The 25,090-nt window shown below is 47.5% G+C and overlaps 1 protein-coding gene across 2 annotated transcripts in view; it reads right to left on the bottom strand.

Annotated features, from left to right (window-relative positions):
- Positions 1-22,873, bottom strand: part of LOC149822684 (ubiquinol oxidase 4, chloroplastic/chromoplastic-like) — a 44,979-nt gene extending 22,106 nt beyond the window's left edge. The window contains exons 1-2 of one of the 2 annotated variants that reach the window (XM_089981215.1): positions 21,148-22,873; positions 19,997-20,084 (exon numbers count right to left, since the gene is read on the bottom strand). In XM_089981215.1, the coding sequence (XP_089837341.1) occupies positions 19,997-20,084; positions 21,148-21,351 (292 nt within the window). In that variant the 5' untranslated portion in view covers positions 21,352-22,873. The remainder of the gene's footprint in view (positions 1-19,996; positions 20,085-21,147) is intronic. The other variant, XM_089981216.1, reaches the window with a different exon arrangement.
- Between the last annotated feature and the right edge of the window lie 2,217 nt (positions 22,874-25,090).

Genomic DNA, 25,090 nt, shown 5'->3' with positions numbered 1-25,090 from the left:
GCATAATGCTATTATTATAAGCATTTAACTAGTATGAAAAGCTCCTTATTACTCTGCAAAGAACTGCGTAAGCAGTTTAACCAACTAGACAGGCGTACACAGCTCAACGGGTAGCATACTGAACTACCGAGCAAGCAAGCGATCGACCAGTGTGAACAGACTTTATGTTTCGATATTACTGGTCTGCGGGTACGCGGAGGCAAAACGTAGAAACAACTGAGACTAGTTCGGGCGTCTGTTATTCTATGTATTTTCAATAACCCGAATAGCTAGTTGAGTCCGCTCCTAAAGGGTCGGCCTTAGCCGAGAGAGGATTCTCCAAAGGAGGCTGTGCCACGGATGCATCCAACTTCTGCAGAAGTGTTGAGCTAACTAATGTAGCCCCTTTCCCCTTAACTCCAATGACTGGGAAGGCTGGATCATTGCTCGTGGGGTGGTAGTTAACAACCTGTCCATTGGAGTTTTGTACCGCTCTGTCCTCTCCCTTGACAGAACAACCAGAAGCAAATGGGTGCGTTAGGGGTTGTTAAACTAACGACTCATCCTATGTTGTGATCTTTAAACCACTCGAGCATCTTTCCTGTGAAGGCGAATGTGGGGCCATTTATGTGATTACAGCATTTTGCATTTAGCGTTGTTTGAGGTCGCACGACCGTCTCATCCGATCATCGTAGTACTAGATGTGTCGTGCACGACTACAAGTACTCTAGGATGAAGGGGGTATAGCTCCTCAATAGAAGCCTCAACAGAAGTGTTTCACAAAGATGTAAAGTTTATCAACTTTACTTTATCTTTTGAAACAGCAGTACATTGTGCCAACATTATGCAAGTGATTATCTCGAATCACATCCGCTATCGGGGTATCTACATGTCTCGCGTGACTTGATACCGGCCTCAATAGACGGGATACGGGTTTCTCAACAGAACACCCGCTAAGAAGTTCGCTCGAACCCCCAATTCGGGATCACCCGAGATATGCCAAAAAGGCGAGCAGAACCAGCCAGTCACATCCTTTCAAATGCTTCAATTTGGAGCAGTCTTCGATGCTTTTGCGCAGCTCCCTAAAATCTCAAGTCGACTCTGCAGGACTGCGCACACGAAGAGCCAGGATCCTTATGAGGTATCCCTCTCCTTAGACGAGGATGTGTCGCTCACTCCCGACTAAACTCTTGTCGCAAGAGGGAGAGTGGTAAATGCCCCTTGCATCCTCCACGAGGATGCCTTTAAGGCATACGCAAAGAGCAAGAACCTGCACGTCATCAGCAATAGCAAGGCAATACCAACACATATGCAAAAGCAAGAGCCTAGGCGCAAAGCGCGACTGCAAGGTAAAGGCGGTAAGCAGAAGTGCAACGCAAACCCTCGGCACAACGCGCAACAGCAAGTAAAAACTGTAAACAGGAGTGCAACGTAGAACATTTGCGCGATGCGCGACGACAAAGTAAAGGACAAGGATCGCGAAACCGCGTCCTTGAGTTAAATGCGTACTCGTATAAATATATATATATATTTATTTATTTATTTAATGGTCCATTTTTAGTTAATTGAACTTAATTCAATTGTCCAAGTCTTCTGTGCAATCTTCCCCTACCTTTGAGAGTTGCAAGCTTGCTGTAGTCCGCGGATGTACGCGATTGGCGGCTCGGGTCGCGGAGCGCGAGCGGGATCCGTCGTACGAGATGCAAAAGTAACGATCTTAGCAAGGTAATACCAAAATAGAAAGTCAGGGGCACTATCGTCGTCCTGACGTAAGGGAAGCAGAGGCAGGGGCATCGTGCACATGCGCACCTGCTATAAGCGCAAGAAGCAGGGGCAGGGGCTGCGAGCCCCTACTGACTTGCTGTCAGCGGACTCCGAAGAGGCAGGGGGTTGCACCCCTGCCCTCATAAAGCGATGGCAGGCAGGGTTGCGCCCCTGCCTGACAAAGTAGAAGAGAGGCAAGGTCAAAGCCCCTGCCTGTCAACAACGAACGGAGGCCCGCCTGATGCCAGGAAAAAGCGAGGCGAGGGGGCTTGCCACGGCCTGCCGAAAAACAGTGAAGGCAGAGGCGATGCCCCTGCCTAATGAGAAAAGAGGCACAGGGAGGGCTCGGCCCCCTCCCCTGCCGCAACAAGGAGCAGGGAGGGGCTCGACCCCCTCCCCTATCAAAACAAAGAGCAGGGAGGGGGCTCAGCCCCTCCCCTACCGTAACAAGAATCAGGGAGAGGCTTGACCCCCTCCCCTGTCAACACAAAGAGCAGAGAGGGGGCTCAGCCCCTCCCCTGTCATAACACGAAGCAGGGAGGGGGCTCAGCCCCTCCCCTGCCATAAGGGGATGCAGGGAGCAGGTATAACGCCCCGAAATTTTAACCCAGATTTATGTGGATTTTTTTTTTATAACAGCGGAAAGAATAACCAATATAGGGTTAAGCATTTCGGAACATTACATTTGAGAGGAAACTCAACACAGGTATTTCATTTCATTATGATATGAACATTTAAATTACCATAAACCCAAGGAATCACTTCATAATCATTAACATGTGCAACTCTCAGATAAGTGTTCAAGTACCTCGTATCTACATATTTCATAATTTTATTTTATCACAAGCTCAGAATATAAAGCATGTTAAAGAACATAAACACATACCTCCAGCATTTCCACTCACTGTGATACCTAACGCTCTAAAATTGTGTTTAAATTATCTTACCCCGTGGGTACACACGGGCACAGGTGACTATCTCAGAAACGAACGTTCGGGGGTATATTATTCAAGAGTATTTTATTAACCCGAACATTCTAACTGAGACTGAATCCCCAAGGGAGCGACCAATAGCCGAGAGAATCTCCCAAGGGCTCAACTCAAGACAGGATGTATCCCTAACTTCTGCAGAAGACATGGAACTACCACCTAGGACATATAGGTAGTCCTGGTCCCTAACTCCGAGGACGGGGACCAACGAGCCGCTTCACGCTCGAAACACAACACAAGTCCTCGAAGTTTTGTACCACCTACCCTCTCCAAGGTAAGCCTCAAAAACTGGTTTCATTAGTTAATCATTTTCCCAAAGTTCAGGGCATTTCCCAACTTTCTTCTACTACCATAGCAGTAGATCCCAACCTTAGTTGTTTTACCAAGGTGTATAAACAATCCCATCATTTTTCATATTGATTTCATAACCCACTCAGAGTGCTCCGGTGCCTTTAAACCAGTCAAGCACACAACCATTGAGTTTAAGTTCTCTTGCCATGTCTACTTTCCATTGTAGACAATTTATCAGCCTCAAGTACCTGCATTGGGTACCTATGTGTTATGTAAACCCAATGATTCATTTGAGAATAATACCATGTAATCATAATGGTGTTATGACTAGTTTATACACGTATCAGTCTTATGCATAGTTAAATAGTAACCCCATGAACACTTACTCTGTTTCTAAACAGGCTGTTGATGAGCAGTATATGATACATTGCAACCTAATCAATGATAACAATAACAGTATATGGTGTTGAGCAGTTTATATATATCCATTTTTGTGCACAGCTGAATATTTATTTGAATAGCCAGAAACGTATTAAATATCAAGTTGAGATGCAGCCTAGCATGTGTTTGAGTGCCTACCAAGTGACCAACCACACTGTCATCAAGTTAATATGCAGCTTCTCATGAACACCGAGTATTCTCATAGTTGGCAGTAGCATCAGATCCATGTGCAAATTTATATAAAACAAAATACCCTCTTTAACCGAGTTTTGAAAACAAGAGAAATGTAGTACCACATACAATAATAATAACATGATTTGGTACCCTATGCCTAAAAGAAATACATGAATTTCCAACGCAGTTCGGCTACCCCGCAACCTATATTATGCATGCTCTGTTTCACAGAAAATAACCCAGTAATAATTCAACAATTTCTTGGACTGAATCGGCATGAATATCTTTCATTTAGCAAGAAAAACGAAACGCCAAATGAAGATACACTTTACAGAAAACAGAGCCTGTATTCCACTTCTTTGGAAAAAACCTAACAATGTTCACATCCACAGAAAGCTATGGGCAACAGAGGCAACAAAAGAACGAGTACAAACTCCAAACCAATATTCCAACCTGGGTGCAGTTTGCAAAATGCAGTATTATGGATATCAATGACAAAATACTAACGTGAAAGACCATGGTTAGAAACATATCCACCCCTTAGAACCAGAATATCATAAAATACAATAATTCTTTATGTCATAAGCAATAACATATCCTTCACTAATCACAACATTAACTTCTTACGACAACTGAAATCCAATACCAATGCCTCTCAATCGGTCATATCTACCGAACCCCCAAATTCTGAGTTACCTGATACCCCAAACAGACCAAACAAAAACAAACCCTGAATCTACAACAAGAAACCCCCAAATTTCTGTTGATTCGGGGTTTTCTCCCCTGTCTACCGAAATTTCCCCTCCTTGATAAAAAAATTAGAAAGAATCCTTTAACTCCCTGTTCGACCCACCGATTACCAGAAAATAAAGAAAATAAAAACAAGCAATGTACCCTAAACACCAAGGCTGCTGGGACCCACATCTACCGGATTTGAGTTCACCGGCAGCTGGGATTCCAGAGGGGAGCTCGGCAGCATGCACGACGAGCATTTCTTTTCCCCCTTTGATAGACTCAATCACAACCACATCCAATCCATGACCTAATCAATAAAAGCTAAAGATTCCCTACCTCTTTTCGGCGGAAGAAAACGCAGGAGGTGGCCGACGATTGGAGACGGCTGGCGGTAGCAGCAACAGGTGGGCGGAACTCCCTGACGTTGGTGACTCTGTCGGCGTGCACAAAATCCGTAGAGAAAAACTCAGGCGATTGAGGACAGGATGAAAGGCAAGACTCCCCTCCACCCCTTCTTTAACGAGCTGTTTCGGCGATTGAAGGAGGAGAGGGCTGCAGTGAGAAGACATCGATTCCTTGCTTGCTGTGAGAATGAGGTCATCGGCTTCCTCCGGCGTCGGTGCTTCTGCCAGCAAGCGCAGGATCGCTGCCGGCGAGGAGAAAGGCTCCAGCGAGGTGGGAGGGAAGAACCGAGAGGAGGAAGAGAGATGAGACCTGCTTTCCCCCCTTTTAACGAGAGGAGACCCGCGGTTACGCCCCCTCTTGAATTTCTTGTTTTGCAAGAATCGTGCCCTAGGCACGATTCTTGAATCCTGGTATTAATCATAACGCAGTCGGGTCCGGGTCCGAACCGGGACCCGCAATGCCGGATTCGTTCTATCGTGGATCCGGGTCGATTCTCGGATGCTGGATCCACAAGGAACGTGGATCCGGGTCTGAAGTGTATGGTGGATCCATAGGTTGGATCTATTTGGGTCCAACGTGGGTCCAAACCCAACTCACCCACATCTTTTTAATTATATTCTTTTGGATCCGATAATGGATCTTGGACCCAAAATGCCTAAAATTACTCGAGATTTTGGGTTATTACATCCTACCCCCCTAAAAAGAATTTCGTCCTCGAAATTGCCTTTAAAAGTTTTACTCGAAAAAATTAGGGTACTACTCCCATATATTAGCTTCAGGCTCCCACATGTTTTCATCGATGCCATAATGTTGCCATCTTACCTTGACAAAATGAATGGTCTTAGATCGTACGACCCGCTCGCTTAGATCTAATATTTTCACAGGCTTTTCTTCCAAATGCTCAAATGGTCCCATGTATCTGGGCTTAACTCTCCCCTTAAAAAGAATTTCGCCCTCGAAATTCCATTACAGAATTCTCGTAGAGATCGTAGTCTGAGGGAATTGGTATCGACAAGGATGCACGTATGTGTGCGAGCTCATAACATATATTCCAACATATAAGGATCAAGACAAAACACAATGTGTTTCTATGAGAAGTTTGGAGCTAAAAGTCGGTCTAAACAAAATTCATACATGATTTCTTTGATAGCAAAATCCGTACTAAATCACGTCATTGTTTGTTGTTCTCGTTATTTCTAAGTCTTTTTGTCCTGAATAACCTCCACGTATTCCTATTTCTCAAAATGACCTCATCTTTACATAGAAGACCCCAACATAACCTCAATTTAAGGTCTAGAATCTCTCACGGAGTGACCCTTATATCCACAAACGACACAAACATGTCATTATATCAAGCTTTAAAATCAATAACGATCAGATTAGGTTAGGTTACAACTAAAAGCCAAATCTATTGATTCATGACAAGCTATCTCCATCAATCTTGGAGAATCCTCACAATTTACCCTGACTCTTTATTAATTAAAGATTAACAAGATCCGTGTTGGGTCACCTGGTCTGGGAAATGTACAATCTCACACGGAATTACCACTCAAGAGAGTATACCTGGTCTTGGACAATACACTTCCTCATAGATAATCTTCCGCAGAAAAGGATCCTCAACCGGTGCCAAAATAGTGATACATACAAATGACCGCTTTCAAGGTCAATAGCCACCAATATTGGCACGAACATACATATCACCAATAGGCATCATCACTTCATATAACACATAAGTCATAAAAATGACACCTTTCCCCCAATAAGGTTCCATGAATCATAGTTCCCTATTGAACTTAAGCATGTATCACATGCTTTCAAAATTTCAAATCACGTGGCATTTCAATCCTATCGTACAGAAGCATATTATCCTATGCATCAGCTCATTGCCACTAGAAACATTGCATTTTCCAAATTTAACCTCAAAACAAGTGTAACCAAAACATGAGTTTTATACAATGTGATTCCGTATATACCAAGGATTAACTAACCTCAAGATACGTAACTTCTACGTAGTTCGAGTTATGCACACAGGATTCAAATCACATATGCATTTAAGACATTCAAATTATTTCATCATTTCATGTGCTTTGATCATTTCTGACATCATATCACATTCGATGATTTCGATGTGAAACACACGCACATATCTACTAAGAAATTTAGTCAAATATTCATGATACACACATCAATCATGCTATGCCATTATAATAGATTCCTTCAGACAATCATCTATAATGCAATCATCTACAATATAAAACTATGTAGGCGTGAAATCACCTATATGATAATATAAGCATCATAAAAAGTACCAGTAACACGACCAATAACAAAACAAAATAAATTTATACTTACAGAGCGCTTGCAGGGTGTGGCACGACCGTGATCTTTGATTTAGTGTTCCAATGCTCTTATACCATTTATAACGCCCCGAAATTTTAACCTAGATTTATTTGGATTTTTTTTTTTATAACAGCGGAAAGAATAACCAATATAGGGTTAAGCATTTCAGAACATTACATTTGAGAGGAAACTCAACACAGGTATTTCATTTCATTATGATTATGAATGTTGCAAAACACATCTCACTTACTTATTAGTGTTATACTCTGTTATTATTATGACTGCTCATGTTTATTAATATTGTACATGATGCTTTACCTGCTCAGTTATGGTTGTTGGATAACTATTTACATGCTCATGTATATGAATGTTGGCTTCGTTTGCATAAACTGCTTACTTGTTTAGATATATGTTGAGATTCACCTTTGACACCCACATCAAATGCTATATTCATGACATACCTGCATTAAAAGTTACAGTTTTCCTACTTAGACGTGGTAGTCTAATTCCTATAATTTTTACCATTTTCAGGCAAACGAGTAGACTTATGAGCGGTTGTGGGATGAGGCATTGGATCGAGATTGTTGATTTACTGTTCCAGTGATTCCTTGGGTTTATGGTAATTTAAATGTTCATATCATAATGAAATGAAATACCTGTGTTGAGTTTCCTCTCAAATGTAATATTCCGAAATGCTTAACCCTATATTGGTTATTTTTTCCGCTGTTATAAAAAAAAAATCCACATAAATCTGGGTTAAAATTTCGGGGCGTTACAGCAGGGAGGAGGGGCTCGACCCCTCCCCTGCCGTAACAGAAGCAGGGAGGGGTCGTGCCCCTCCCCTGCCGAATAAAGGGAACAGAGAAGAGGGGGGCGAGCCCCTCCTCTGCCGTAACAGGAGGCAGGGAGGAGGGCTCGGACCCTCCCCTGCCTTGACAGAGGGAACAGAGAGGAGGGGAGGCGAGCCCCTCCTCTGCAGTAACAGGAGGCAGGGAGGAGGGCTCGGCCCCTCCCCTGCCTTGGCAGAGGGAACAGAGAGGAGGGGAGGCGAGCCCCTCCTCTGCAGTAACAGGAGGCAGGGAGGAGGGCTCGGCCCCTCCCCTGCCTTGGCAGAGGGAACAGAGAGGAGGGGAGGCGAGCCCCTCCTCTGCCGTAACAAAAGCAGGGAGGAGGGCTCGGCCCCTCCCATGCCTTGACAGAGGGAACAGAGAGGAGGGGGGGCGAGCCCCTCCTCTGCCGTAACAGAAGCAGAGAGGTGGTTCGACCCGCCCCTCACTGCGAAACGGAGAAACGAGGCAGAAAGAGGGAGGGAGAGAGAGAGAGAGAGAGACGAACGAAAGAGGGGAAGAAAAGGAAAAGGCGCGTACCTGGTGGTCGCCGGCGGCGGCAACATCGGAGGGGGATCGCAGGTGGCGGCAGCAGACGAGCGAGGGAGAGTTGGGAAGAGACGAGAGGGCGAGAGGCGGTGAGGGGGGGTTTCGTAACCCCCCTACCGCCTGCCTCGCTGTCTTTAATGACAGCGAGAGGCGGTGGTTTGGGTCGGGTCCGGATCCGGCTCGAATCAAAAACAATTTTTTTTTGTTTATTACATCCTACCCCCCTTGAAATAATTTCGTCCGCGAAATTTCTATTGCATTCATTGGTCAAAATACAAGTCAGAGCATTTTTCCCTAATATTTGACCATTCATCAGCCATATCTTTGTTCGAGTTCTTTACCATCCTTGGAGTAAACAAGGAATACCCAAGATCAAAATCTCAGGAAGCTCGAAAAAGAAGCCAAAAACATCCGTACTATTCATGCGTAACATGAGTAGTTTACAAAAACCCAGCAATGTTGGTACATAAGCGAAACACGTCAAGCCACTTAGCTTAACAACGCTAAAAACATCTATAAAATAAGAAAAATTGTATACTTACAGCGCAATGCGGATGCTCAATGGTCAAGAATCCTTACTTCCCTTAGCTCTGATACCAAGTTGTAACGCCCCAAATTTCAAACTTGCGAACCTTTTCAGAAAAACAAGCAAGAGACTAGAAATATCTCTTTCCTTCAGAGTTTGTTTATGAAATCAACGGAAGATTTTTCTTTTGATAAATCATAAGGCAAGCTGACAACTTTAGGCACGTTAGCTAAAAGAACCAAAACTCACAAGATTCGGATATCCCAAGGAAAATCCGATACAAACCCATAGCGTCCAGGACGCGAGCTAAGAGCAGGAAGAACAAGTCTTGAAGCCATCTTGCAATCGCGCCATCGCCCGTAGTGTACCTAATCATCACCTGTACCCATAGAATGGGTTAGTTTCGCGAAAAACTAGTAGATGCACAAGAGAGACTACAAAAAACTGAATTAAGTACATTTAATTCAGTAGGTTACGCAGTTTAAAGCAGATATGCAGTTAAACAGGTAAGCAATGCAAGCAGGTGAATAGCGCAAACACGTAAGCAGTACAAGCGAATAAGTAGTGCGAGCGAGTAAGTAGTACAAGCGAGTCAGCAGTGCAAGCGCGTAAGCAATGCAAATGCGTAAGTAGGGCAAACAGTAAGCAGTTCAAAGCAAGTAAGCAGTGCAACTGACAAACGCAGCATACGATTCAATTAATCGTAGGCTGTGAACCACCACGCAACTAGCTTGTTCTCGTTCCTAGAACGAGGTCTATGCATCTAATCACCATCAGGACATCGTTTGTCGCTCACTACTTCTAATAAACGCTTTGTCCTAAACAACCTTAATCTATTCTCATCTCTCAAAATCTTACGCGGCCAACTGTCACCGGTTATGACTCACTAAGGCGTCATACTTTCTCAGAAAGCCCACCCTTCCGTAGGAGGTCCAAAACATGATCACTATCTCAAATCGCTAACGACCTGATTCTCACACCTGAGTCATGCATGTAATAATGCTAAAACAGAAAGCCGAAACTATGAATTCATAGTTGGCTATCACAAACAATCTCAGAAGATCATCACAGCTCACCAAAACTTTTTATGGTAAGCAAAAACACAAGATCCACGTCTGATCGCTCGGTCCGGGAGATATACGACCTGACAAGGAATTACCGCCCTAAAGGGTATACCTGGTCTTGGACCATACACTTCCTCACAGGAGTTCACCGTCTCCGCGGTTACCCGTTCGTGGACAGTGTACATCCTCACAGAGATTCTACCGCTTTAGCTGGGTCACCCGATCTCGGAAATGTACAACCTCACAAGAAATTACCGCCCTAGATGGTATACCTGGTCTTGGACCATACACTTCCTCACAGGAGTTCACCGTCTTTGCGGCTACCTGTTCGTAGACAGTGTACGTCCTCACAGAGAATCTCCCACTCTAGTCGGGTCACCTGATCTTAATCATACATACCCCCACAGCGAAACCTTTGGGAAGCCGGTCCCCAACAAATGTCATATCCAATAAAAATCAATGTGATACACGCATCAACACAAATGACCGCTCTCAGGGTCGATAGCCACTAATATAAACAACAAGATCAACGCCGGATCACCTGGTCTGGGAAATGTATAACCTCACAAGGAATTCCGCCCTAGATGGTATACCTGGTCTTTGACCATACACTTCCCCACAAGAGTTCACCGTCTTTGCGGCTACCCGTTCGTGGACAGTGTACATTCTCACACAGAATCTACCACTCTAGCTAGGTACCTGGTCTTGATCATACACGACCTCGCAGATAATCCTTTGGAGATCAAGTGCTCGACAGACACCCCACTCAGTGATACATGCATCAATAATTGACTGCTCCGAACCATTGACCGCCTCGGGGTCAGTAGCCACAATATGGGCACCAGCATGTATATCAGCGTTATGCATCGTATCACTTCACATAAAAGCATATAATCCTACGCATCGTGTTATTGCCACGAGGAACATTACAATCCTCAAATAGGACCTCAAAGCATGCGTAAACGACACATGAGAACACGCAGATATGGAAATCCAGTTGATTCTATGGGCGAAGAGTAACTAACTCAAGCCGTCAGCCAAACAAAACAACTGAATACGACGAGTACTCAAAACAATGCTCGTAAAACATATAATTACCATCAAATGACTCAGTCCATCAACAAGTAATTAAATTAATCGTAGGGCATAAACCATTGCATCACAAGCCATTCATAAGGAATCATACGGCAGCAGTTATATCACAATATATAAGCAGCTTATAAGACAAGCGGCCACATCAATCCTAGTTGCCACCAGTTCGTAGAGTACGAGCTCTATGCAATCACATCAATAATAAGAGATGCAAGCCAACAAGTGCTACGCTACAATAAGCACCAAACAGTTCGACCAAAGGATAAAGCAAGTCACATGCTAATATGTAGCAACCGACATAATGCTATTATTATAAGCATTTAACTAGTATGAGAAGCTCCTTATTACTCCGCAAAGAACTGCGTAAGCAGTTTAACCAACTAGAGTAACGCTTTGACAGGCGTGCACAGCTCAACGAGTAGCATACTGAACTACCGAGCAAGCAAGCGATCGACCAGTGTGAACAGACTTTATGTTTCGATATTACTGGCCTGCGGGTACGCGCAGGCAAAACGTAGAAACAACTGAGACTAGTTAGGGCGTCTGTTATTCTATGTATTTTCAATAACCCGAATAGCTAGTTGAGTCCGCTCCTAAAGGGCCGGTTTTAGCCGAGAGAGGATTCCCCAAAGGAGGCTGTGCCACGGATGCATCCAACTTCTGCAGAAGTGTTGAGCTAACTAATGTAGCCCCTTTCCCCTTAACTCCAATGACTGGGAAGGCCGGATCATTGCCCGTTGGTTGGTTGTTAACAACCTATCCATTGGAGTTTTGTACCGCTCTGTCCTCTCCCTTGACAGAACAACCAGAAGCGAATGGGTGCGTTAGGGGTTGCTTAACTAACGACCCATCCTATGATGTGGTTTTTAAACCACTCGAGCATCTTGCCTGTGAAGGCGAATGTGAGGCCATTTATGTGATTACAGCATTTTGCATCTAGTGTTGTTCGAGGTCGCACGACCGTCTCATCCGATCATCGCAGTACTAGACGTGTCGTGCACGAGTACAAGTTCTATAGGATGAAGGGGTATAGCTCCTCAATAGAAGCCTCAACAGGAGTGTTTCACAAAGATGTAAAGTTTATCAACTTTACTTTATCTTTTAAAAGAGCAGTACCTTGTGCCAACATTATGCATGTGATTATCTCGAATCACATCCGCTATAGGGATATCTACATGTCTCGCATGACTCGATACCGGCCTCGATAGACGGGATACGGGTTTCTCAACAGAACACCCGCTAAGAAGTTTGCTCGAACTCCCAATTCGGGATCACCCGAGATATGCCAAAAAGGCGAGCAGAACCAGCCAGTCACATCCTTTCAAATGCTTCAATTTGGAGCAGTCTTCGATGCTTTTGCGCAGCTCCCTAAAATCTCAAGTCGACTCTGCAGGACTGCGCACACGAAGAGTCAGGATCCTTATGAGGTATCTCTCTCCTTAGACGAGGATGTGTCGCTCGCTCCCGACTGAACTCTTGTCGCAAGAGGGAGAGTGGTAAATGCCCCTTGCATCCTCTACGAGAATGCCTTTAAGGCATACGCAAAGAGCAAGAACTTGCACGTCATCAGCAATAGCAAGGCAATACCAACACATATGCAAAAGCAAGAGCCTAGGCGCAAAACGCGACGGCAAGGTAAAGGGGGTAAGCAGAAGTGCAACGCAAACCCTCGGCACAACGCGCAACGGCAAGTAAAAACTGTAAGCAAGAGTGCAACGCAGAACCTTTGCGCGATGCGCGACGACAAAGTAAAGGCTGTAAGCAGGAGTGCAGCACAGAACCTTTACACGATGCGCGACGGCCTATGTCACAGGGAATCGGCTAGCAGGGTGCCGCACCCGCGTCGACGCGACTCGACGCGGGTGCGGGTGCTGGTGCGGCTGCGGTCAACCCGACCCTGGGTGCGTTGACCGCACCCAGGGTGATTTTTGTGCATTTTTTTTTTGGAATTTTTTTTGGGTTGCTCAGCCCCCTGTCAACCAACCTCACAAAGGAGAAGAAAAGGAGGGGAGGGTTTTTCACCTCGAAAGGCCACAGCAACGGGGCCGTTGGGGTTGCTCGTTGACGGCGGCGATCATCAGGAACCACGGCAACCATAGCAGAGAGGGGACAGCGACAGTGCTATCGCCGGCAGCTGTAAACGTCAGGTGGCCGGAAGAAACGAGACTGCCGATGTAACAGGGAGAGAGGCTGAGTGGAAGGGGCGACGACTTTCCCGGCGTCGGGGTTCTGGCGCAGCCGATCGCCAGTCAGGAGGTCGCCGCTGATGTCGCAGGTGGCCGTCGGGAGGACTGCCGAACTCAGAGAGGGGGAGGCGAAGAGGCTCGGAGGTCGGCAACGACGAGGGACACAGGCGGCGAAGGTGGGGGATCACCGGAGCTTGGAGGCTGTCGTCGACTTCTATCGCCGACGTCCTACGACACAGGGGACGGAGAGGGGGGGTGCTTGCGTCGTTGGGGGGTCTGCCGGACTGAGAGAGGAGGCGAACAGTTGGCCGGCGGCGAGTCGCCGGCGCTCGGTGGCCACAGGGAGGAGCGAGAGGAGAACGGGCGAGGAGAGAGAAGGGGCGAGGGTTTTTGCTCCTCGCCCGAGACACCTGCGTCTTTTAAAAGACGCAGGTTCTCGAGGCTTCGAGAACCCGGGTCCGGGTTAGGCTCGGGTCCGGTTCGGACCCGGATCTGGGCCCGACACAGTGGACCAAACCCCCGACACGAGTCTGACACGTGAAGCACGAGCCTGACAACTTTTTTTTTTTTACAGCAACCATACATTCATACATATACACTATACATGATATATATATATATATATATATTTACATTTTTGCCCCTGTCGCACCCCCGCACCCGGGTTTTTTGGAAGTGCCGAATCCCTGCACCCGCACCCGCAGCCATGTGACATAGGCGACGGCAAAGTAAAGGACAAGGATCGCAAAACCGCATCCTTGAGTTAAATGCGTACTCGTATAAATATATATATATTTCTATATATATCTATTTATTTAATGGTCCCTTTTTAGTTAATTGAACTTAATTCAATTGTCCAAGTCTTCTGTGCAATCTTTCCCTACCTTTAAGAGTTGCAAGCTTGCAGTCGTCCGCGGATGTACGCGATTGGCGGCCCGGGTCGCGGAGCGCGAGCGGGATCCGTCGTACGTGCTGCAAAAGTAACGATCTTAGCAAGCTAATAAGAAAATAGAAAGTCAGGGGCACTATCGCCGTCCTGATGTAAGGGAAGCAGAGGCAGGGGCATCGTGCATATGTGCACGTGCTATAAGCGCAAGAAGCAGGGGCAGGGGCTGCGAGCCCCTGCTGACTTGCTGTCAGCGGACTCCGAGGAGGTAGAGGGTTGCACCCCTGCCCTCATAAAGCGAGGGCAGGCAGGGTTGCGCCCCTGCCTGACAAAGTAGAAGAGAGGCAGGGACAAAGCCCCTGCCTGTCAACAACGAACGGAGGCCCGACTGATGCCAGGGAAAAGCGAGGTGAGGGGGCTTGCCCCAGTCTGCCGAAAAACAGCGATGGTAGGGGCGATGCCCCTCCCTAACGAGAAAAGAGGCACAGGGAGGGCTCGGCCCCCTCCCCTGCCGCAACAAGGAGCAGGGAGGGGCTCGACCCCCTCCCGTGTCAAAACAAAGAGCAGGGAGGGGGCTCGGCCCCTCCCCTGCCATAAGGGGATGCAGGGAGCAGGGAGGAGGGGCTCGACCCCTCCCCTACCGTAACAGAAGCAGGGAGGGGTCGTGCCCCTCCCCTGCCGAACAGAGGGAACAAAGAGGAGGGGGGCGAGCCCCTCCTCTGCCGTAACAGGAGGCAGGGAGGAGGGCTCGGCCCCTCCCCTGCCTTGACAGAGGGAACAGAGAGGAGGGGAGGCGAGCCCCTCCTCTACCGTAACAGGAGGCAGGGAGGAGGGCTCGGCCCCTCCCCTGCCTTGACAGAGGGAACAGAGAGGAGGGGAGGCGAGCCCCTCCTCTGCCGTAACAAAAGGAGGGAGGAGGGCTCGGCCCCTCCCCTGCCTTGACAGAGGGAACAGAGAGGAGGGGGGGCGAGCCCCTCCTCTGCCGTAACAGAAGCAGGGAGGTGGTTCGACCCTCCCCTCCCTGCATAACGGAGAAACGAGGCAGAAAGAGGGAGAGAGAGAGAGAGAGAGACGAACGAAAGAGGGGAAGAAAAGGAAAAGGCGCGTACCTGGTGGTCGCCGGCGGCGGCAACGTCGGAGGGGGATCGCAGGTGGCGGCAGCAGACGAGCGAGGGAGAGTCGGGAAGAGACGAGAGGGCGAGAGGCGGTGAGGGGGGGTTTCGTAACCCCCCTACCGCCTGCCTCGCTGTCTTTAATGACAGCGAGAGGCGGTGGTTTGGGTCGGGTCCGGATCCGGCTCGAATCAAAAACAAATTTTTTTTTTTTGTTTATTACATCCTACCCCCTTGAAATAATTTCGTCCGCGAAATTTCTATTGCATTCATTGGTCAAAATACAAGTCAGGGCATTTTTCCCTAATATTTGACCATTCGCCAGCCATATCTTTGTTCGAGTTCTTTACCATCCTTGGAGTAAACAAGGAATACCCAAGATCAAAATCTCAGGAAGCTCGAAAAAGAAGCCAAAAACATCCGTACTATTCATGCGTAACATGAGTAGTTTACAAAAACTCAGCAATGTTGGTACATAAGCGAAACACGTCAAGCCACTTAGCTTAACAACGCTAAAAACATCAATAAAATAAGAAAAATTGTATACTTACAGCGCGATGCGGATGGTCAAGAATCCTTACTTCCCTTAGCTCTGATACCAAGTTGTAACGCCCCAAATTTCAAACTTGCGAACCTTTTCAGAAAAACAAGCAAGAGACTAGAAATATCTCTTTCCTTCAGAGTTTGTTTATGAAATCAACGGAAGATTTTTCTTTTGATAAATCATAAGGCAATCTGACAACTTTAGGCACGTTAGCTAAAAGAACCAAAACTCACAAGATTCGGATATCCCAAGGAAAATCCGATACAAACCCATAGCGTCCAGGACGCGAGTTAAGAGCAGGAAGAAGAAGTCTTGAAGTCATCTTGCAATCGCGCCATCGCCCGTAGAGTACTTAATCATCACCTGTACCCATAGAATGGGTTAGTTTCGCGAAAAACTACTAGGTGCACAAGAGAGACTACAAGAAACTGAATTAAGTATATTTAATTCAGTATGTTACGCAGTTTAAAGCAGATATGCAGTTAAAAAGGTAAGCAATGCAAGCAGGTGAATAGCGCAAACGTGTAAGTAGTACAAGCGAATAAGTAGTGCGAGCGAGTAAGCAGTGCAAACAGAAACAGTTCAAAGCAAGTAAGCAGTACAACTGCGTAAGTAGTACAAACAGTAAGCAGTTTAAAGCAAGTAAGCAGTGCAACTGACAAACGCAACATACGATTCAATTGATCGTAGGCTGTGAACCACCACGCAACAAGCTTGTTTTCGTTCCTAGAACGAGGTCTATGCATCTAATCAACATGAGGACATCGTTTGTCGCTCACTACTTCTAACAAACGCTTTGTCCTGAACAACCTTAATCTATTCTCATCTATCAAAATCTTACGTGGCCAACTGTCACCGGTTATGACTCACTAAGGCGTCATACTTTCTCAGAAAGCCCACCCCTCCGTAGGAGGTCCAAAACATGATCACTATCTCAAATCGCTAACGATCTAATTCTCACACCTGAGTCATGCATGTAATCATGATAAAACAGAAAGTCGAAACTATGAATTCATAGTTGGCTATCACAAACAATCTCAGAAGATCATTACAGCTCACCATAACTTTTTATGGTAAGCAAAAACACAAGAACCACGTCGGATCGCTCGGTCCGGGAGATACAAGGAATTACCGCCCTAGAGGGTATACCAGGTCTTGGACCATACACTTCCTCACAGGAGTTCACCGTCTTCGCGGTTACCCGTTCGTGGACAGTGTACATCCTCACAGAGATTCTACCGCTTTTGCCGGGTCACCCGATCTCGAAAATGTACAACCTCAAAGGAATTACCGCCCTAGATGGTATACCTGGTCTTGGACCATACACTTCCTCACAGGAGTTCACCGTTTTGCGGCTACCCGTTCGTGGACAGTGTACGTCCTCACAGAGAATCTCCTACTCTAGCTGGGTCACCTGATCTTAATCATACATACCCCCACAGCGAAACCTTTGGGAAGCCGGTCCCCAACAAATGCCATATCCAATAAAAATCAATGTGATACACGCATCAACACAAATCACCGCTCTCAGGGTCGATAACCACTAATATAAACAACAAGATCAACGCCAGATCACCTGGTCTGGAAAATGTATAACCTCACAAGGAATTCCGCCCTAGATGGTATACTTGGTCTTGGACCATACACTTCCTCACAGGAGTTCACCGTCTTTGCGGCTACCCGTTCGTGGACAGTGTACATCGTCACAGAGAATCTACCACTCTAGCTAGGTACCTGGTCTTGATCATACACGCCCTCACAGATAATCCTTTGGAGATCAGGTGCTCGACAGACACCCCACTCAGTGATACATGCATCAATAATTGACTGCTCCGAACCATTGACCGCCTCGGGGTCAGTAGCCACAATATGGGCACCAGCATGTATATCAGTGTTATGCATCGTATCACTTCACATAAAAGCATATAATCCTACGCATCATGTTATTGACACGAGGAACATTACAATCCTCACATAGGACCTCAAAGCATGCGTAAATGACACATGAGAACACGCAGATATGGCAATCCAGTTGATTCTATGAGCGAAGAGTAACTAACTCTACCCGTTAGCCAAACAAAACAACTGAACAAGACGAGCACTCATAACAATGCTTGTAAAACATACAATTACCATCAAATGACTCAGTCCATCAACAAGTAATTAAATTAATCATAGGGCATAAACCATTGCATCACAAGCCATTCATAAGGAATCATACGGCAGTAGTTACATCACAATATGTAAGCAGCTTATAAGACAAGCGACCACATCAATCCTAGTTGCCACCAGTTCGTAGAGTACGAGCTGTATGCAATCACATCAATCATAAGAGATGCAAGCCAACAAGTGTTACGCTACAATAAGCACCAAACAGTTCGACCAAGGGATAAAGTAAGTCACATGCTACTATGTAGCAATCGGCATAATGCTATTATTATAAGTATTTAACTAGTATAAGAAGCTCCTTATTACTCCGCAAAGAACTGCGTAAGCAGTTTAACCAACTAGAGTAACGCCTTGACAGGCATGCACAGCTCAACGAGTAGCATACTGAACTACCGATGTAGCAAGCGATCGACCAGTGTGAACAGACTTTATGTTTCGATAAAACTGGCCTGCGGGTACGCGCAGGCAAAACGTAGAAACAACTGAGACTAGTTCGGGCGTCTGTTATTTTATGTATTTTCAATAACTCGAATAGATAGTTGAGTCCGCTCCTAAAGGGCCGGTTTTAGCCGAGAGAGGATTCTCCAAAGGAGGCTGTGCCACGGATGCATCCAACTTCTGCAGAAGTGTTGAGCTAACTAATGTAGCCCCTTTCCCCTTAACTCCAATGACTGGGAAGGCCGGATCATTGCCCGTGGGGTGGTTGTTAACAACCTATCCATTGGAGTTTTGTACCGCTCTGTCCTCTCCCTTGACAAAACAACCAAAAGTGAATGGGTGCGTTAGGGGTTGCTTAACTAACGACCCATCCTATGCTGTGGTCTTTAAACCACTCGAGCATCTTGCCTGCGAAGGCGAATGTGAGGCCATTTATGTGATTACAGCATTTTGCATTTAGCGTTGTTCGAAGTCGCACGACCATCTCATCCGATCATCGCAGTACTAGAAGTGTCGTGCACGATTACAAGTACACTAAGATGAAGGGGGTATAGCTCCTCAATAGCAGACTCAACAGAAGTGTTTCACAAAGATGTAAAGTTTATAAACTTTACTTTATCTTTTGAAACAGCAGTACATTGTGCCAACATTATGCATGTGATTATCTCGAATCACATCCGCTATCGGGGTATCTACATGTCTCGCATGACTCGATACCAGCCTCGATAGACGGGATATGGGTTTCTCAACAGAACACCTGCTAAGAAGTTCGCTCGAACCCCCAATTCGGGATCACCCGAGATATGCCAAAAAGGCGAGCAGAACCAGCCAGTCACATCCTTCCAAATGCTTCGATTTGGAGCAGTCTTTGATGCTTTTGCGCAGCTCCCTAAAATCTCAAGTCGACTCTGCAGGACTGCGCACACGAAGAGCCAGGATCCTTATGAGGTATCTCTCTCCTTAGACGAGGATGTGTCGCTCGCTCCCGACTGAACTCTTGTCGCAAGAGGGAGAGTGGTAAATGCCCCTTGCATCCTCTACGAGAATGCCTTTAAGGCATACGCAAAGAGCAAGAACTTGCACGTCATCAGCAATAGCAAGGCAATACCAACACATGCAAAAGCAAGAGCCTAGGTGCAAAGCGCGACGGCAAGGTAAAGGCGGTAAGCAGAAGTGCAACACAAACCCTCGGCACAACGCGCAACGGCAAGTAAAAACTGTAAGCAAGAGTGCAACGCAGAACCTTTGTGCGATGCGCGACGACAAAGTAAAGGCTGTAAGTCGGAGTGCAGCACAGAACCTTTGCGTGATGCGCGATGAAAAGTAAAGGACAAGGATCGCGAAACCGCATCCTTGAGTTAAATGCGTACTCGTATAAATATATATATATATATATTTCTATATATATATATTTATTTAATGGTCCCTTTTTAGTTAATTGAACTTAATTCAATTGTCCAAGTCTTCTGTGCAATCTTTGCCTACCTTTGAGGCTTGCAAGCTTGCTGTCGTCCGCGGATGAACGCGATTGGCGGCTCGGGTCGCGGAGCGCGAGCGGGATCCGTCGTACGAGCTGCAAAAGTAACGATCTTAGCAAGCTAATACCAAAATAGAAAGTCAGGGGCACTATCGCCGTCCTGACGTAAGGGAAGCAGAGGTAGGGGCATCGTGCGCATATGCACCTGCTATAAGCGCAAGAAGCAGGGGCAGGGGTTGCGAGCCCCTGCTGACTTGCTGTCAGTGGACTCCGAGGAGGCAGGGGGTTGCACCCCTGGCCTCATAAAGCGAGGGCAGGCAGGGTTGCGCCCCTGCCTGACAAAGTAGAAGAGAGGCAGGGTCAAAGCCCCTACCTGTCAACAACGAACGGAGGCCCGCCTGATGCCAGGGAAAAGCGAGGCGAGGGGGCTTGCCCCAGTCTGCCGAAAAACAGCGAAGGCAGGGGCGATGCCCCTGCCTAACAAGAAAAGAGGCACAGGGAGGGCTCGGCCCCCTCCCCTGCCGCAACAAGGAGCAGGGAGGGCCTCGACCCCCTCCCTTGTCAAAACAAAGAGCAGGGAGGGGGCTCAGCCCCTCCCCTGCCATAAGGGGATGCAGGGAGCAGGGAGGAGGGGCTCAGCCCCTCCCCTGCCATAAGGGGATGCAGGGAGCAGAGAGGAGGGGCTCGACCCCTCCCCTGCCGTAACAGAAGCATGAAGGGGTCGTGCCCCTCCCCTACCGAACAGAGGGAACAGAGAGGAGGGGGGCGAGCCCCTCTTCTGCCGTAACAGGAGGCAGGGAGGAGGGCTCGGCCCCTCCCCTGCCTTGACAGAGGGAACTGAGAGGAGGGGAGGTGAGCCCCTCCTCTGCCATAACAGGAGGCATGGAGGAGGGCTCGGCCCCTCCCCTGCCTTGACAGAGGGAACAGAGAGGAGGGGAGGCGAGCCCTCCTCTGCCGTAACAAAAGCAGGGAGGAGGGCTCGGCCCCTCCCCTGCCTTGACAGAGGGAACAGAGAGGAGGGGGTGCGAGCCCCTCCTCTGCCGTAACAAAAGCAGGGAGGTGGTTCGACCCTCTCCTCCCTGCGTAACGGAGAAACGAGGGGGAAAGAGGGAGAGAGGGAGACGAACGAAAGAGGGGAAGAAAAGGAGAAGGCGCGTACCTGGTGGTCGGCGGCGGCGGCAACGTCGGAGGGGGGTCGCAGGTGGCGGCAGCAGACGAGCGAGGGAGAGTCGGGAAGAGACGAGAGGGCGAGAGGCGGTGAGGGGGGGTTTCGTAACCCCCCTACTGCCTGCCTCGCTGTCTTTAATGACAGCGAGAGGCGGTGGTTCGGGTCGGGTCCGGATCCGGCCCGAATCAAAAACATTTTTTTTATTACAGGCAGGGAGCAGGAGCTCCCTGTCGATCAGAACAGAGAAAGGCAGGGAAGGGAGTAGAGGCTCCCTGCCACACCTGCTACAACAAGATAGTGGGGGACACCCCCCGTCAGAACATGAATCAAGACAGGGGGCGCAACCCCCTGCGGGACACGAGACAGGCAGGGGCTCTGCCCCTGTCGGTAGCAAGAACAAGGCAGGGGGGCAAAGCCCCTTGCCGAAGAACAAGCGAGGTGCAGGGGGCTTTGCCCCCTGCTAGAAAAAATGAAGAGGGCAGGGGGGCTTCATCCCCGCTGGGAAACCAAAGGAGGCAGTGGGAGCCTCGCCCCCTGCCGGCAAAACGCAGGAGGCAGGGGGGCAGAACTCCCTGTCGAGAAGCAACAGGAGAGCAGGGGGGCTCTGCCCCTTGCCGGGACAACAACCGAAGGTAGGGGAGGTGTGACCCCTTGCTAGGAAACAACAGGAGAGCAGGGGGGCTCCGCCCCCTGCCGGGACAACAACCGAAGGCAGGGGGCAAAGCCCCCTGTCGAAAAAACAAAGCAAAGGCAGGGGTGCGTCACCCCCTGCTGGGAAAAAAAAGAAGGCAGGGGGGCGGAGCCCCCTGCCGAGAAACACAACAAAGGTAGGGGGACCTCGCCCCCTACCGAAAAACACAAGGCAGGGGGGCGAAGCCCCCTGCCGAAAACAGGATGGGGGGTAGGGGGGCAGAGCCCCTTAACAGAAGACCACAGGAGGCAGGGAGGCAGAACCTCCTGCCAGAAAACAACAGAAGGCAGGGGGCTTTGTCCCCTGCCGGAAAAACAGAAAGAGGCAGGGGCAAAGCCCCTGCCAGAAAACCCACTAGAGGCAGGGGAGCGGAGCCCCTGCCGGAAAGTCGAGCCGACACAGGGAGCGAAGCTTCCTGCCGACGATAGGAAAGAAAAAGGAGAAGGGGTTTTACCTGAGAAGACCGCGGCGATGGAGGATGTCACCGATGAGCGATGTCGGAACACGAGCACAGAAAGAGAAGAGGCGCCGGGAACAAGTGGGGTCATCGAGGGTTGTCAGACGGCGGCGATTGCAGGGAAATACAACAGAGGGAGTGACAAGGCCTCACACCGACAGAGGGTGCCGAGGCAGGGAGGAGAGCAACAGCGATGCTATCGTCGGCGGTTGCTGTCGTCAGGTGGTCGGATGCGATAACAGCGAGTCAATGGCCAGAGGAAAACGGGAGGAGCTAGAGAGGACGAGGCGGTGACAGGGGAGGTTGCTAACAAGAGGTCACCGGCGATCGTCAGTCGCCGGTGTGGGTCGTCGACGCTCGGTGGTTTACTGGCAGCTCCGATCGTCGACATCTGCACAAGAAGTGGGAGAAGGTGGTGGTCGGCGACTTCGATCGCTGACACTCGCTCAGAGGGTGAGAGGCGATTAGGAGAGAAGGGAAGCCGGGGATAGGGCATCGCCGAAACTCGGAGGCCATCGGCGGCTTCCGTCGTCGGCTTCCTGCCGCCACGAGACAGAGACGGGAGGAGAGAGAACGGATGAGGGCATTTTCCCCTCGCCCGAGGTGCCTGTGCCTTTTTAAAAGGCAGAAGCCGGGTCCGGGCTGGGCTCGGATCCGGGTCCAGCTCGGATCCGACACCGCAGACCGACCGATGCACGTGTCCGACACGTGCCTAGCGCGTGTCCGGCACGTGTCAGACTCATTTTTTTTTATAAGTGGGCTTTACAAAGAGCCTCCACCAATTGAGACAAAGAGAGAGATCCAATGGTTTTGGAACCATCATTGAATCCACTACTTTGTCCTTCTTAGGAAGGAACGGAAGCCACCCTCTTCTCGTCCACCTTCTTCAACTTGAGGCATTAAGGTTTGATATGCCCTGGTTCTCTACAAAAATGGCAAATAATCTATTTCTTCCCTTCACCATCTTGTCAAAATTTGTTCAAAATGGCTACTACGGTTTTCTTGGGTTCTTTTGGCTCCATAGAAGACTTGAGCCTTGTTTACTCCATACAGTGCATACAAACTTATGCCAAAATTTCATGTAGTGAGAGAGTCTCGCGTCTCTCTTTTATGTATAATGGCAATACGTACTTGTTCATATTCGGGTCTCGACCCTTTCATAAATTCGAAGAATTGTTCTTCTTGAATACGCTTCTTCTATTGTTTGGTATTATTAGGTGTATCCCATATGGGATCATGCCTAGCCATCTCATCCCACAATCGTTTTAATTTATCATAATATTCTCTCATGGATTAAACACCTTGCTTGCATGAATCAATCTTATCTCTAAGTTCCCACAAATAGGCAGCATCCTTTTGAATATACATTTTCTTTATAAATGTCCATGCTTCATCGGCCCTTTCAAAGCTCAAGATGTCACATGGTTCATGCTATTCATGAACTATGAAAAGACCTTAACATGGCCCACTTCCCAATCTCTTAAGGTTTTCCGGTAATCGGACATAGCCTTCTCTCTTTCGCTATCTTTTAGAGCTTCCTCCACTCCATTCATATTCTTGGTAAGAACAAGTTGGGGTTCTGGTGTACAATCATCCACTAAGTGCCATAGTTCTTTTCCAATAAGGAACCTCTTCATCACCATGGCCAATCTATTATAGTTTTTCCCATCGAATTTGATGGGCATGATGGTGACAACCTCTTTCTCGACCATAGAGATGAAGAAAATAAGGAGGGAGAGAGAAGAAGAGTGAAGGATAAAGGATGCACGGACAAGAGTGGCACTACGAACACACGAGCACCATGAACACTTGAGCATGAGCACCACGTTCACTTGAAAGAGTAGATGCCACCGATTCTTGAAAACAATCGCAAGAACAAGGTTCCAAGAGCCAATACCTCTGATACTATGTAATGAGAGCTCAAAGGATCAAAGAAAATGCCTACTAGGGAAATAACATATCACAATCCACAAAGGGAGGGCTCTCAAGAGGCACAAAGGCACACTCAACATAAAAAATAATTATTTTATTAAAGTAGAATGCATAACATAATGCATTAAGAAATATGGACCGCATGTCCCCATATATATACAAAAGAGAGGCACAAGAGAGCCTACTAGCCGTTGGAGAGCTCCCAACAGCTAAAATATCTAGCCGTTGGGAGTTAGTCAAATGACCAAACAAGTCCTAATCAAAAACAAAAATACAAAAAAAGGTACCTATATATATATATATATATATACATACAACTCGTAACACACTAGTCGTTGGGAGCTCCCAATGGCAAGCTAATCTAGTTGTTGGGAGCTCCCTAACAGCTAGTAAGCCTCTCTCTCTCTCTCCCTCCTTTGTGTATCTAAGGGACCTTAGTCCCTCTTGTTTCTTAATTATTTTATACGTGAGTGTGTTCTGAGGTTGCCAAACTAGGAAGCAGAAGCGAGAAGTGAGGCATTTTAAAATTTATAGTAAGCGGGAAACAAAGTATCAATTTGAAAGCGAAATAGGAATAAAAAAAGATTCAATATGGTAACTGAATAGAAATCAAACAAAAAGCAAATAAAAACTAAAATAAAATTGATTATTCTTATATTTCATGATTTTTTAGTAAGAGTTAAGTTTTTGTTAAAATATAACAATGATGGTTACCAATTTAGAGAAAGTACATTGGAAGTGAGTAGAAGCGTGAGAGAAAATACGTGAAAAACATGAAAAGAAACATGATAAAAGCATATAGGAAGTATAGATCACGTGTGTGGGAAGCATAGAAGAAGTGTGGGGTAATTGAG

The sequence above is a fragment of the Nuphar pumila genome, chromosome 11, assembly GCF_984573655.1.
Source record: "Nuphar pumila chromosome 11, dmNupPumi1.hap1.1, whole genome shotgun sequence".
NCBI classification, from domain to species: domain Eukaryota; kingdom Viridiplantae; phylum Streptophyta; class Magnoliopsida; order Nymphaeales; family Nymphaeaceae; genus Nuphar; species Nuphar pumila.
The sequence above is the reverse complement of the archived record's forward strand: the minus strand, read 5'-3'. Positions and strand labels throughout refer to the sequence as shown.